At 46.6% G+C, this 14,010-nt stretch overlaps 1 protein-coding gene across 1 annotated transcript in view; it reads left to right on the top strand.

Annotated features, from left to right (window-relative positions):
• The window catches only part of grm8b (glutamate receptor, metabotropic 8b), a 254,050-nt gene that overhangs the window by 226,843 nt on the left and 13,197 nt on the right, over positions 1–14,010 (top strand). The window contains exon 9 of the mRNA XM_051690429.1: positions 6,587–7,522. Within this exon, the coding sequence (XP_051546389.1) occupies positions 6,587–7,522 (936 nt within the window). The remainder of the gene's footprint in view (positions 1–6,586; positions 7,523–14,010) is intronic.

Genomic DNA, 14,010 nt, shown 5'->3' with positions numbered 1-14,010 from the left:
GCGATTCCCCCAGTGGATAAGGTGCTCGTGGTGCACCTATGCCCGCAGAGCACCACCACCTGGCGCGGATGCCCAAAGCTCCCGTCCAAGCCCTGTAGGTTCACGTCGTCTCTGACGGCCAAAGCCTACAGTGCTGCTGAACAAGCCGCCTCTGCCCTGCACACCATGGCTCTCCTGCAGGTCCACCAAGCCAAGGCACTAAAAGAACTGCACGAGGGTAGTTCCACCCCAGATCTGATGCAGGAACTGCGCTCGGCGATGACCTCGCTCTCCGGGTGACGAAGGTCACGGCGCGGTCTCTCGGGTGGGCGATGTGCACATTAGTGGTCCAGGAGCACCACCTTTGGCTCAACCTGGTCGAGATGGGTGAGGCCGACAAGACACAGTTCCTTGCTGCCCCTATCTCCCAGGCTGGCCTATTCGGTGACACCGTCGAGGGCTTTGCCCAGCAGTTCTCGATGGTGAAGCAGCAGACGGAGGCTATCCGGCATATCCTGCCCCGGCGTGGCTCAAGATCCCGCACCCCGTCTGCTCGTCGCCAAGGGTGTCCCCCTGCGGTGACTGCACCGGCTCCGCCGCAGCCCGCCACTTTGGCCCAGCCCCAGCGTGGAGCCCACCGCAGGAAGCAGATGCCACCCGTCTCACGGCCGGCCACCAAGAACCCACAAAGGGCTTCAAAGCGCCCCAGAGACGGGCGACACAGGGTAGACGAAACCCACTGCGTTGGAGCTGGAAGGAAGACCACTCCATCCCCCGGTGGAGGGCCAGGTCGAGTATCTTTTGTTGCCTTTTCATTTGATTTTGCCACATGCCCAAGTGGCTGCGGTACCCAACAGTTCAGCAAAAGAGTTTCCTCCTTCCCTGGGTCACATACCTGGTGTGCACGGCTTTCATCACGACCACCATCCACCTTTTTTCCTTTGCAGGATTGGCGCTCCAGTGGCGGTCTCTCCACCCCTGCGTGCCCAGCTGTGGCACAGATCTGCCTCCGATGTGACAGTCTCCACGGGTTGCGAGGACAGGCCTCTTCCTCCCCCATCCAAGGCTGTTCCGGGGGTGGTCACAAGGAACCAGGTAAGTGCTTCGATGTCCCTAGACTCAGCACGGCCACGACATGGTGTGGCACCTCAAGCACCGCCCCACCGCGAGGCACCACCTGCCGGTACGTCCGACAAGGTTGTCCCTTTGATCCCCCTCGCGCGGAACTTGGATGCATGGTATCCACTTCACCTTGGTGAAGGACGAAAACGCTGCTACCTTGCGTGCGGAGATCGCCACCCTCCTACAGAAGGGTGCGATAGAACCTGTCCCTCCGGCCAAGATGAAGAAGGGGTTTTACACCCCTACTTCATCGTACCGAAAAAAGGCGGTGGGTTGTGGCCAATCTTGGACCTGCGAGTACTGAACCGGGCTTTACACAGACTCCCGTTTAAGATGCTGACGCAAAAATGCATTCTGGCGAGCATCCGGCATCAAGATTGGTTCGCGGCGGTAGACCTGAAGGACGCGTACTTCCAAGTCTCGATTCTACCTCGACACAGACCCTTCCTCCGGTTTGCATTCGAGGGTCAGGCGTATCAGTACAAGGTCCTCCCTTTCGGTCTGTCCTTGTCCCCTCGCGTCTTCACGAAGGTCGCAGAGGCAGCTCTTTCCCCGTTAAGGGAGGTGGGCATTCGCATTCTCAACTATCTCGATGACTGGCTAATCCTAGCTCACTCTCGGGACATGTTGTGTGCACACAGGGACTTGGTGCTCTTGCACCTCAGCCGATTAGGGCTTCAGGTCAACTGGGAAAAGAGCAAGCTCCTCCCAGTTCAGAGCATCTCATTTCTCAGTTTGGAGTTGAACTCAGCCTCACGAACGAGCACGCACACTCGGTGTTGACCTGTTTGAAGGCGTTCAAACAGAAAACAGCGGTTCCACTGAAACTCTTTCAGAGGCTCCTGGGGCATATGGCATCCCCACGGTGGCCACCCCGCTCGGGTTGATGCATATGAGACCGCTTCAGCACTTGCTTCAGACTTAAGTCTCGAGATGGGCATGGCGCCGCGGGACATATCGCGTGGTCATCACGCCGGTCTGTCACCGCTTCTTCAGCCCTTGGACCAACCTCACGTTTCTAAGGGCAGGCGTTCCCCTAGAGCAGGTCTCCAGGTGCATCGTGGTCATGACAGATGCCTCCAAAAGGGCTGGGGCACTGTTTGCAATGGGCACACAGCCGCCCGCTTATGGACGGGCCCGAGGCAGCGTTGGCACATCAACTGTCTCGAGTTGCTGGCAATTCTGCTCGCCCTGCGGAGGTTCCGGCCGTTGATCCAGGGCAAGCACGGGTTAGTTCGGACAGACAACATGCCAATGGTAGCAAATGTCAACCGCCAAGGCGGTCTGCGCTCTCATTGTATGTCACAACTCGCCTGCCATCTCCTCCTCTGGAGTCAGCAGCACCTCAAGTCGCTACGAGCCACTCACATCCCGGGCGACCTCAACACTGCAGTGGACGCGCTGTCACGGCAGGTTACCCTCAGGGGAGAGTGGAGACTTCACCCTCAGGTGGTCCAGCTGATCTGGAGTTGATTCGGACAGGCACAGGTAGACCTGTTCACCTCCCAATAATCCTCCCACTGCCCGCTCTGGTACGCCCTGACCGAGGCACCTCTTGGCATAGATGCGCTGGCACACAGCTGGCCCCCTGGCCTGCGCAAATATGCGTTTCCCCCAGTGAGCCTACTTGCACAGACTCTGTGCAAGGTCAGGGAGGACGAGGAGCAGGTCATCCTGGTAGTACCCTACTGGCCCACTCAGACGTGGTTCTCGGACCTCACGCTCCTCGCGACAGCCCCCGGCGAATTCCCCTGAGGAAGGACCTTCTTTCTCAGGGATGGGGCACCATCTGGCACCTGTGACCAGACCTCTGGAATCTCCATGTCTGGCCCCTGGACGGGATGCGGAAGACCTAAGCGGTCTACCACCCGCGGTGGTAGACATGATCACTCAGACTAGGGCCTCCTCTATGAGGCACCTGTATGCCTTTAAGTGGCGTCTGTTCGCTAAGTGGTGTTCTTCCCAACGGGAAGACCCCCAGAGATGCGCAGTCAGATCGGTGCTTTCCTTCCTGCAAGAGAGAATGGAAGGGCGGCTGTCCCCTTCCACCTTGAGGGTGTACATTGCTGCTATAGCAGCACACCATGACACAGTGGACGGTAAGTCCTTAGGGAAGCACGACCTGATCATCAGGTTCCTGAGAGGTGCCAGGAGGCTGAACCCCTCCAGACCGTGCCTTGTTCCCTCATGGGGCCTCTCTGTAGTTCTTCAGTGTCTACAGAGAGCCCCCTTTGAGCCTTTGAAGTCAGCTGAGCTTAAGGCAATCTCCTTGAAGACTGCACTCCTGACTGCGCTCACTTCCATCAAGAGGGTAGGAGACCTGCAAGCATTCTCTGTCAGCGAAATGTGCCTGGAGTTCGGTCCGGGCTACTCTCACGTGATCTTGAGACCCCGACCGGGCTATGTGCCCAAGGTTCCCACAACCCCTTTTAGGGACCAGGTGGTGAACCTGCGAGTGCTGCCCCAGGAGGAGGCAGACCCAGCCCTGTCGTAGCTATGTCCAGTGCACACTTTACGCATCTATTTGGATCGCACGCAGAGCTTTAGGATCTCTGAGCAGCTCTTTGTCTGCTTTGGTGCACAGCAGAAAGGAAGCACTGTCTCCAAACATGGCATATCACGCCCAGGACATGCCGCCCCCGGTAGGGTTACGAGCCCATTCTACCAGGGGTGTAGCAGCCTCCTGGCCCTGGCCAGGGGTGCCTCTCTAATAGACATTTGCAGAGCAGCGGGCTGGGCAACACCCAACACATTTGCAAGGTTCTACAACCTCCAGGTGGAACCGGTTTCGTCCCGGGTAGTGGCACGCAGTACAAGCGTGTAAGCCCGGGATAGCTGGCCGGGTGGATCGCTTGCACACCTCCTCTGAGCTGAAGACGTACGCCATTAATTCCCAGTAGTGTTCACAAACTATGTTCCCTGGTTGACTTCCTCCGAGCCCTGTGGCAGTCGAGTTTTTGGAGAGACTCGCTGCCGGCCCAGTACACGTGCTAACTAAGAGCCCTGTTCTGGGGTAGGTGCTCTGCATGTGGTGGTTCCCTGTAAGGTAACCCCATGCGATGTATATCTTCTGCTAATTCGTTTCCCTGTTGGCAAACTGCATCTTCCTTGGGCAGAGCCCCCTCTTCCACAGTCTCCATGTTTGTAGTAATTCCTCCCCTGTTGGGTAGGATCTACCAAGAAACTTCTCCACATGACATACTTCCGACATAGCTCGGCAAGACCATGTGACGTATTTTCCACTTAAATATCCCCCCCCCTCTCTGGGCGAGGTGTGGTCTCCGTGGTGTCCTCCCCTTGGGAGGGACACCCCCCGACTAGACCTGGTCAGCCCAGTCGGATATTCCCCCTCTTTTTAGGGAGTGGAAAAAAGAAGGGGAAAAGAGGCCACGACTGGGCTAGCCTGTCTCTACCTTTTAAGTAGTCGACTTGTCCCCAAAGGGCCGTTCGACACTCATAACTATGTTGGGGGATGTTACGTGTCAGCCTGGTGTGCTGGCTACGAGGCACACAGTTGTCTGCCCTTCACACACCGCCAGTTCACGTAACACAGTGGTTGCACGCCAGCTCCTTTTATATCCGTATGTCCAGGGGAGTGGCATGCAAATACCACTCGCCAATTTTCATTGGCCTTTTATCAAAGACCAGAGGTGTCTAGGGCTCGCACATGTGACCCCTAGTGTCACTACATCGACACAACATCTCATTCCCTCTATCAGGGAATGGAGGTTACACAAGTAACCATGACATTTTCTACATTAACTGGTCATAAAATGTGATCTCATCTTCATCAAAGTCACAAGTGTAGACGAAGCACAACGTGCTTAAGCTAACAGCACACTAACAATTATAATCTTTTATGTCTTTATTGAGCACATCCCATTAAACCTGCACAGTGCCGTGGAAAAAGTAAGTGAACCTTTGAGTTTAATAACTAGTCGATCCTCCAAATACCTCAACCAAACGTTTCCGGTAGGTGCGGATTAGATTTATACAAACTTCAGAAGGAATTTTGGACCATTCTTCCTTACAGAACTGCTTCAGCTCAGCCATATTCTTAGTATGTTTGGTGTGAATGGCTCTCGAGGTCATTCCACAGCATCTTTATTAAGTTAATGTCTGGGCTCTGACTGAGTCACTCCAAAAGGTGGATTTTATTTTTTTGAAGCCATTCTGTAGTGGATTTATTAAATGTTTATGGTCACTTCATTACCCAACTTCTACTGACCTTCAGCTTGCGCACAGCCACCCTGACATTATCCTGTAGGATACAGTATCTTGATAAACTTGGGAATTAATTTTTCCCTCAATTATGGCAAGCGGTCCAGGCCCTGAAGCAGCAAAGCATCCCCAAATCATGATGCTCCCTCCACCGTACTTCACCGTTAGGATGATGTTTTCATGTTGGTATGTGGTGCCCTTTTCACACCATATGTAGTGCTGTGTGTTCTTCCCAAACAATTCAACCTTAGTTTCATCAGTCCACAAAACATTTTCCCAGTAGCTTTGTGGAGTGTCAAGCTCGTCTTTGGCGAACTTCAGGCACAGCAATGTTTTTGTTGGAAAGCAGCGGCTTCCTCCGTGTTGTCCTACCATGGACACCATGCTTGTTTAATGTTTTCTGTATAGTCGACTCATGAACAGAGATGTTAAACAGTTCCAATGATTCCTTCAAGTCTTTAGCTGTCACTCTAGGGTTCTTTTTTTTACCTCACTGAGCATTCTGCAATGTGCCCTTTGAGTCATCTTGGCTGGATGGACACTTCTAGACAGGGTAACCACAGTACTAAATCATCTCCATTTATAGACTAGTTTGTCTAACTATGGACAGATGAATATCAAAGCTCTTCGAGATTTTTATCCCTTTCCAGCTTTATGCAAAGCAACGATTCTTGATTGTGAATAGCAAATTCAAAATGATTGAGTGCTTTTTATAAGTCAAAGTAGCTCTGACCAAGGGCAGTGCCGGGAGGGGGCGGGGGGGGGGGGGGATTCATCATTGTCGGAGGCACATGGATACAAAAGCGGAGGGGAGTGGATACAGTGACACTCGGGACTGAGAGGTGCGGCTGTGAGTGGCCGCCCCCCCTCTAGCTCTGCCCCTGGCTCTGACCCACACCTCCAATCTCTTTTCTTTAACTGGATGCCAGGTTTGCCAACTCCTTACTCTAATTAGCTTTTGTTGACGTCATTAGCCTAGCAGTTCACTTACTTTTTCCACAACACTGTGAGTTTTCAATAAAGATATGAAAATGTATAAATGTTTGTGTGTTTTTAGCATCAGCACATTGTGTTTTGTCTATTCTTGTGGCTTTGATAAAGATGAGATCACATTTTATGACCAGTTAATGCAGAAAACCAGCTAATTCCAAAGGGTTCACATACTTTTTCTTTCTACCATATAAAACAAGTTTTAGATTTTTTTTTATGTAAATGTTTTTTGATAATTACCAGAATAATATATGATAATGCTGTCTCTCTTCAGATAGATGCCATGCAGTGGGCGAGTGTTGACTCATCCCTGCCCCCATCCGTATGCAGCTTGCCCTGTCAGACCGGCGAGAGAAAGAAGGTTGTGAAGGGGGTGGCCTGCTGCTGGCACTGCGAACGCTGCGAGGGCTACCATTACCAGGCCAGTGAGTTTACATGCCAGCTCTGCCCGTACGAGCAACGTCCAGATCAAAACCGCACCGGCTGCCAGCCCATTCCCATTATAAAGCTGGAGTGGCACTCGCCCTGGGCTGTGGTGCCTGTCTTCATTGCCATCCTGGGAATCCTTGCCACTACATTCGTGGTGGCAACATTCTTACGCTACAACGACACGCCTATCGTACGAGCCTCAGGAAGGGAGATGAGTTATGTACTGCTAACTGGAATTTTCCTATGTTACGTCATCACATTCCCAATGATTGCAGCACCCGGAGTCGCTGTTTGCTCCTTTCGTAGGATCTTCTTGGGTCTAGGCATGTGTTTCAGCTATGCCGCTTTGCTAACCAAAACAAACCGCATCCATCGGATCTTTGAGCAGGGCAAGTGCTCGGTAGCGGCGCCACGTTTTATTAGCCCCGCCTCCCAGCTTGTCATCACCTTTAGTCTGATATCAGTTCAGTTAATGGGTGTTTTTGTTTGGTTTGTGGCCGACCCACCACACACCGTTGTGGATTATGGCGAGCAACGCACACAGGACCCTGAAAGTGCCCGCGGAGTACTCAAGTGCGATATCTCGGACCTGTCGCTTATCTGCTCACTGGGGTATAGTATCCTTTTGATGGTCACGTGCACTGTTTACGCAATCAAGACCAGGGGAGTGCCTGAGACCTTCAACGAGGCCAAACCTATTGGATTTACCATGTACACCACCTGTATCATCTGGCTGGCCTTCATACCCATTTTCTTTGGGACAGCACAGTCTGCAGAGCGGGTGAGTCTATTACTGTGTATCTTACTTTAAAGATGCATTAAGATTTTTCCACATTAAAAAGAGTTTTATATAAATATTTATATAAATAGAAAATAATAGTAATTTTGACAAATGTTTAAAATGTACCAATGAGATGAAGACTTCTGCCTTATCAATGGCTTAGAAAAAGCTGTTTTATTCTACTTAAAGGGATAGTTCACCCAAAAATGAAAATTATCTCATTTACTCAACCTCATGCCATCCCAGATGTGTATGACTTTTTGTCTTCCACTGAAAACAAACAAAGATTTTTAGAAGAATTTCAGCTCTGTAGTATCCCATATAAAGCAAGTGAATGGGTACCGACATTTTGAAGATCCAAAAAGTACATTAAGGCAGCATAAAAGTAAACCATAAAACTCCAGTGGTAAAATCTTCAGAAGCGATATGATATGTGTGGTTGAAAAACAGAGCAATATTAAGTCCGTTTTTACCATAAATATATCTGTTTCTGACCCACACCTATCACATCAATTCTGAAGATATGGATATAACCACTGGATTATTTTTATGCTGCCTTTTTGAGCCACTGGAGCTTCAAAGTTCTGGTCACCATTCACTTGCATTGTAAGGACCTACAGAGCTGAGATATTTTTCTAAAAATCTTTGTTTGTGTTCTACAGAAGAAAGAAAGTCTTAAATATCTGGGATGGCATGGGGGTGAGTAAATGATGAGAGAATTTTCATTTTTGGGTGAACTACTCCTTTAATATGCATCGCCCTTTCATGGTGGCTGCCATGTTGAAATCACATGATCAGCCATACACTACCAGAGATTGTATAGGATGAGATGAGTCAATGGAAAACTTATGAATGGGAGAAATCTTAATGCTGAATCTGGCGACTGTAGGACTGGAAGTCCCACCTTACAGTTAAACAGCCAATCACCTTTTTGATAGGGACATTGCCTTTCAGTTTTCATTGAGAACGCTTATGCGCATTAGCTGGACCAATTTATGAAACAACTGCTGTCAGCTTTTATTGCTTTATTTGAAATATGTTATTTGCTAATAATCTTGACCAACCGTTTTGGTGATTTCTGTCTTTCCCCATTCAAGTAGATGTAGAGCTGTACCTGTATCCATTGAAAGCAGTGTCCTGCAAGCTGCCCGGAGGCAGATTTACGAAACGTAGGATGGCTGGGGAAGACTATTACATATTTATGAGAAAAGCACCACCTGGTTGTTAAAGGTTAGGTTTAGGGGTAGGGTAAGGGTTAGGTTTGGGTAATAGTTTCTCTGACCAATCAGGTAGTAACTCTTTCCTGATGAATATTACTGATTCGTCAAATCAGGTATGGCTTTCTTCATGAATATAAATTACTTATTCTCTGCAATGCTACGTTTTGGAAATTCGCTTCCCGGAGGCCTTACTGGGCCGCCGATAGACATGACTTGCCTTAAAGGGACTTTGATACTACTCACTTTATCTTGGTAAACCTCCTGTTATCAGATACTTTCAGTTGCAGTATAAATTAATCATGGGTGTGTAACCGAAAACCTTTGCTTTTGTGTGATGTCCAAGACCCCTGTCGAATTGGTCAGTGAAACATGAGCAAAAATTTACTTAGTGCACATTTAAAGCTAAAATGGTTTTAATTAACTATTGTTTAGTTAATGATCAGCATTTGTTCTGTTTTGGATGCTGGTCCTCAGCATGAGGTGCTGGTTTTTAACTAGCTTTACCAAGGGGTCGAGATTTGGCTGGTTAGCATGGTCCAGTTAGCCACTGCTGGTAGATGCTGTACTTTAATTTCACATTTCTGGTGGCCATTCAAAAGTAACTATGTATTCTGACGAAATATATATACACTATATTGCCAAAAGTATTTGCTCATCTGCCTTTAGACGCATATGAACTTAAGTGACATCCCATTCTTAATCCATAGGGTTTAATATGACGTTGGCCCACCCTTTGCAGCTATAACAGCTTCAACTCTTCTGGGAAGGCTTTCCACAAGGTTTAGGAGTGTGTTTATGGGAATTTTTGACCATTCTTCCAGAAGCGCATTTGTGAGGTCAGACACTGATGTTGGACGAGAAGGCCTGGCTCGCAGTCTTCGCTCTAATTCATCCCAAAGGTGCTCTATCGGGTTGAGGTCAGGACTCTGTGCAGGCCAGTCAAGTTCTTCCACACCAAACTCGCTTATCCATGTCTTTATGGACCTTGCTTTGTGCACTGGTGCGCAGTCATGTTGGAACAGGAAGGGGCCATCCCCAAACTGTTCCCACAAAGTTGGGAGCATGGAATTGTCCAAAATCTCTTGGTATGCTGAAGCATTCAGAGTTCCTTTCACTGGAACTAAGGGGCCAAGCCCAGCTCCTGAAAAACAACTCCACACCATAATCCCCCCTCCACCAAACTTCACAGTTGGCACAATGCAGTCAGACAAGTACCGTTCTCCTGGCAACCGCCAAACCCAGACTCATCCATCAGATTGCCAGTTGGAGAAGCGTGATTCGTCACTCCAGAGAACGCGTTTCCACTGCTCTAGAGTCCAGTGGCGGCGTGCTTTACACCACTGCATCCGACGCTTTGTATTGCACTTGGTGATGTATGGCTTGGATGCAGCTGCTCGGCCATGGAAACCCATTCCATGAAGCTCTCTACGCACTGTTCTTGAGCTAATCTGAAGGCCACATGAACTTTGGAGGTCTGTAGCGATTGACTCTGCAGAAAGTTGGCGACCTCTGCGCACTATGCGCCTCAGCATCCGCTGACCCCGCTCTGTCATTTTACGTGGCCTACCACTTTGTGGCTGAGTTGCTGTCATTCCCAATCGCTTCCACTTTGTTATAATACCACTGAGAGTTGACTGTGGAATATTTAGTAGCATGGAAATTTCACGACTGGACTTGTTGCACAGGTGGCATCCTATCACAGTACCACGCTGGAATTCACTGAGCTCCTGAGAGCGGCCCATTCTTTCACAAATGTTTGTAGAAGCAGTCTGCATGCCTAGGTGCTTCATTTTATACACCTGTGGCCATGGAAGTGATTGGAACACCTGAATTCAATTATTTGGATGGGTGAGCGAATACTTTTGGCAATATAGTGTATATATATATATATTGCATGCAACATATGAATCACAAATATTTCATTATAATATAGTAGACGTTTTGCCAGTCACCGATTTTTGAAAGTCTCTAAAAAACGTGAAATGAACTACGCAGCTCAGGATAGGCGCTAGTAAACGGCATGCAGTGCCATCACCTAGTCAGCACTGTCATGACGTCATTTCCCTGCTGAAAAAAAAGAACAATAGAAACCCACACTAATCATTAGAAAACCATTCTAATGAATTTCTAATAACCGTTTTAAAGAAATTCTAATGGATTTAATGATTATAATGGGAAATATTTTGGTTTTAATAAAAGCAATAATGGCCCCCTTGGGTCTCTACTGGTAATGTGTTGGCTTCTTTTGGTTGCATGTTATATCTAGTGGATACCATATCTGTAATGGAAACCAATTTAAACCATTAAAGGGTTCATGTCATGAGGAATCAAATTTTCCTTGATATTTTTACATATTAGAGTTAATTCTACTATAAAAAAAATTATATTTCTGAATTCAAAACTTAATACCCAAAGCAATAAAAGCATTTATTGAAACCAAGCTGCAAAAATGCCCCGTTGTCTACTTCCGTGACTTCCCTATGTCACTTTGGGGCCTATTAATTCATGACCACCTCTACAGCGGAAAAAAATCAACAACTACTTTATGTCATCGCATTCTTGGCCCCGCCCACTGGTGCTCAGTTCATAAACAGAGTTTACACTAGGACTTACAGGCCTAGTATGGCCTCACTATTTCTGAACACCAAAGGGGACCTATCTGGACTATTTTGAATGATTTTTGTATATTAACATGCACTAGACAGACGTCTTTGACCGCAGTCATTTATCTGGTGCTGTATTTGATAGACGTGGTGTCAAGGTACAACTCTGACAAGGAGAGTCCTTTAGATGCTCTGGGTCTTGCTGTTTTGAGCACAAACGCATCCTGGATGTGCTCTTTCACCTATCTGCACTATTTTAATTGTTGGTGTATGTAAACATGCACTAGATGGACATCTTTGACTGTTTTGATGCATTTCCAGTGATGTGATACTGTATGTGTGTGCGTGTATTCACAGCGCTTTGGTATATGTACGGATTGTATGTTTATTTTTTTCGGCTTATATCAAATCAGTCTTACTACAATTCAAGCTTTGCAAATGAACTGTTACTGAAGGATGGGGCAGTTAAAAACACTTGGACCCGATCAAAAATGTAAGTAAACCATTTCATTTATAAATATTTCAAATGTCATGACTGTTTAATAGTTTATGGTGCTGAGTAACAGTTTAATACTCAGTTGTGCAAGAGAGAACAGTTTAACATATTCAGATGCAATGTGTTGGATGTGTGTTATGTATAAACCCTGAAATTTTATTCATTCTCTTCCGAGTTTAAAATATGGCTGTACTTGAGGGGCTGCACGATGTTAGCCAATCATAACAGTGGGCATTTACGTTGAAGTTTTAAGGAGGCGCTTAGGCCAAAACCAAGCATTTCGACAGAGGGCCAGAGTCAGGGTGGAAAATTATCATATATTACTTAATTATGACTGTTTTGATGCAAAGAAAACTTTACTAATATTATCAGTGGACATCAGGGAACATAATAAATTTTTTTTTTTTTTTAAAAGAGAGAATTTCATGGCCCCTTTAAATCCTAATAGAACATGGCCTAAAAAATCTACACTCATAATGGTATTTGTAGTGGAACCATTAGAATTTCTATTGTTTTTTTGTCTAGCAGTGTATCTTTTGGCTCCAGAGTGATTAGTCACATGGCATTTACTTTCAATGTTAATGATGGGGTCAAAACTTTGAATGGAGTGCCTATGAGCAAGGATGATGACAAGCTGTTTACATACTTCAGGGCTGGATACACCAGCCGAGCAACTGCCATTGAGAGCTTCACTAGCTAGGTTTTACAAGTGTATTGCCTGATCCACAAGCTAAACCAGTACCAAACCATCATTAACCAGCCTTGACAGACATAGAAGTTCATGCTGGATTAAACTAGTCTTTTCAGCAGATTTACTCTATCATTTTTAAAAGCAGAACAAAATTGTGTGGTTTTTAAGAATATCTCATTCAGTTCTGTTGGGAGGAGTCAGTAGGTATTTTTTATACAGGATATACACCAGAAAATGTTAGGTTAGCAAATGCTTAATTATGACTTGAAATAAAATGTCCCTTAAATCAGTGAAGCATATATCTGCAACTTTTATGCTAATATATATATATATATATATATATATATATATACAGTATATATTTTGTCATTATCTGTCTTGCTATACCTGTTATTGTGGCAACTGAAAATTGCACAGATAAGTATCGTCCATACAGCTGCACATCTCCTCACTGACAACTCCATCAGTGTGCAGTCCTTGTTAGTCTATTAAAATGTCTTTGCATCAAAAGCAATTACTCATATAAAAAATCATTATCAGATATATAGAGATGATCAAAGATGATCCCAAAGGAATACTGGTGCTGTTAATGGTCCATAAAGAGAGCATGCAGCCTCTGTCAGTCTGGGGCAATATGGGGCCTATAATGTTGATGAATCCAGTAGTCTACAGACTGTAGACTCTAGTTTGTGTTCTTTCATGTATCAGGATATATTTCTGTTCAGTGCTCATTAGTGCAACTGCCAAGAGAAGCCAGGATTAAAAACAGAGCGCCATTACCCATTTTCTCTGCATGTCTAATGTTCATGGCATGTGTTGAGTTTCTGACTGCAAATATTTGCTGTCACATATTGATGTTAAGTGTTATGTTTAAGGACAAGGGAAGGGATAGTTCACTTACAAATGTAAAGTCTGTCTACATTTACTCACTTTCATTGCAATGTATTCCTATACAATGAAAGTTAATGTTGACTTGGACTGTCACTTTTAATAAGCAGACATGACAACACTGACTGAATACTTGTGAATACTTGCAAAGGAGGAAATGAGGGAAGGCTTGTTAGAAGTCCCTGCATAGAAATACGATAAGTGGATAAATACCATCTGGTTAAACTGTGCATTTACACTGATGAACCAAAGCATTATGACCACTCACAGGTGAAGCGAATAACATTGATCATCTCCTAACAAAGCCAGATGTCAAGGTCTGGGTAGATTAGATGGTAAGCAAACAGTCAGTTCTCGTAGTCAACATGTTGAATGCAGGAGAAATGGGCAGGAGTAAAGACCTGAGCAACTTTGACAAGGGCCAAATTGTTACGGCCAGACGACTGGGTCAGAGCATCTCTGAAACAGCAAGGCTTGTGGGGTGCTCCCAGTCAGCAGTGGTGAGTACCTACCGACAGTGGTCCAAGGAGGGACAAACTACAAACCAGCAACAGGGTGTTGGGTGCCCAAGGCTCATCGATGCACAAGGG

This window comes from Myxocyprinus asiaticus, chromosome 46, assembly GCF_019703515.2.
Source record: "Myxocyprinus asiaticus isolate MX2 ecotype Aquarium Trade chromosome 46, UBuf_Myxa_2, whole genome shotgun sequence".
NCBI classification, from domain to species: Eukaryota; Metazoa; Chordata; class Actinopteri; order Cypriniformes; family Catostomidae; genus Myxocyprinus; species Myxocyprinus asiaticus.
Note: the sequence above shows the minus strand (reverse complement) of the source record. Positions and strands in the feature narration are given on the sequence as shown.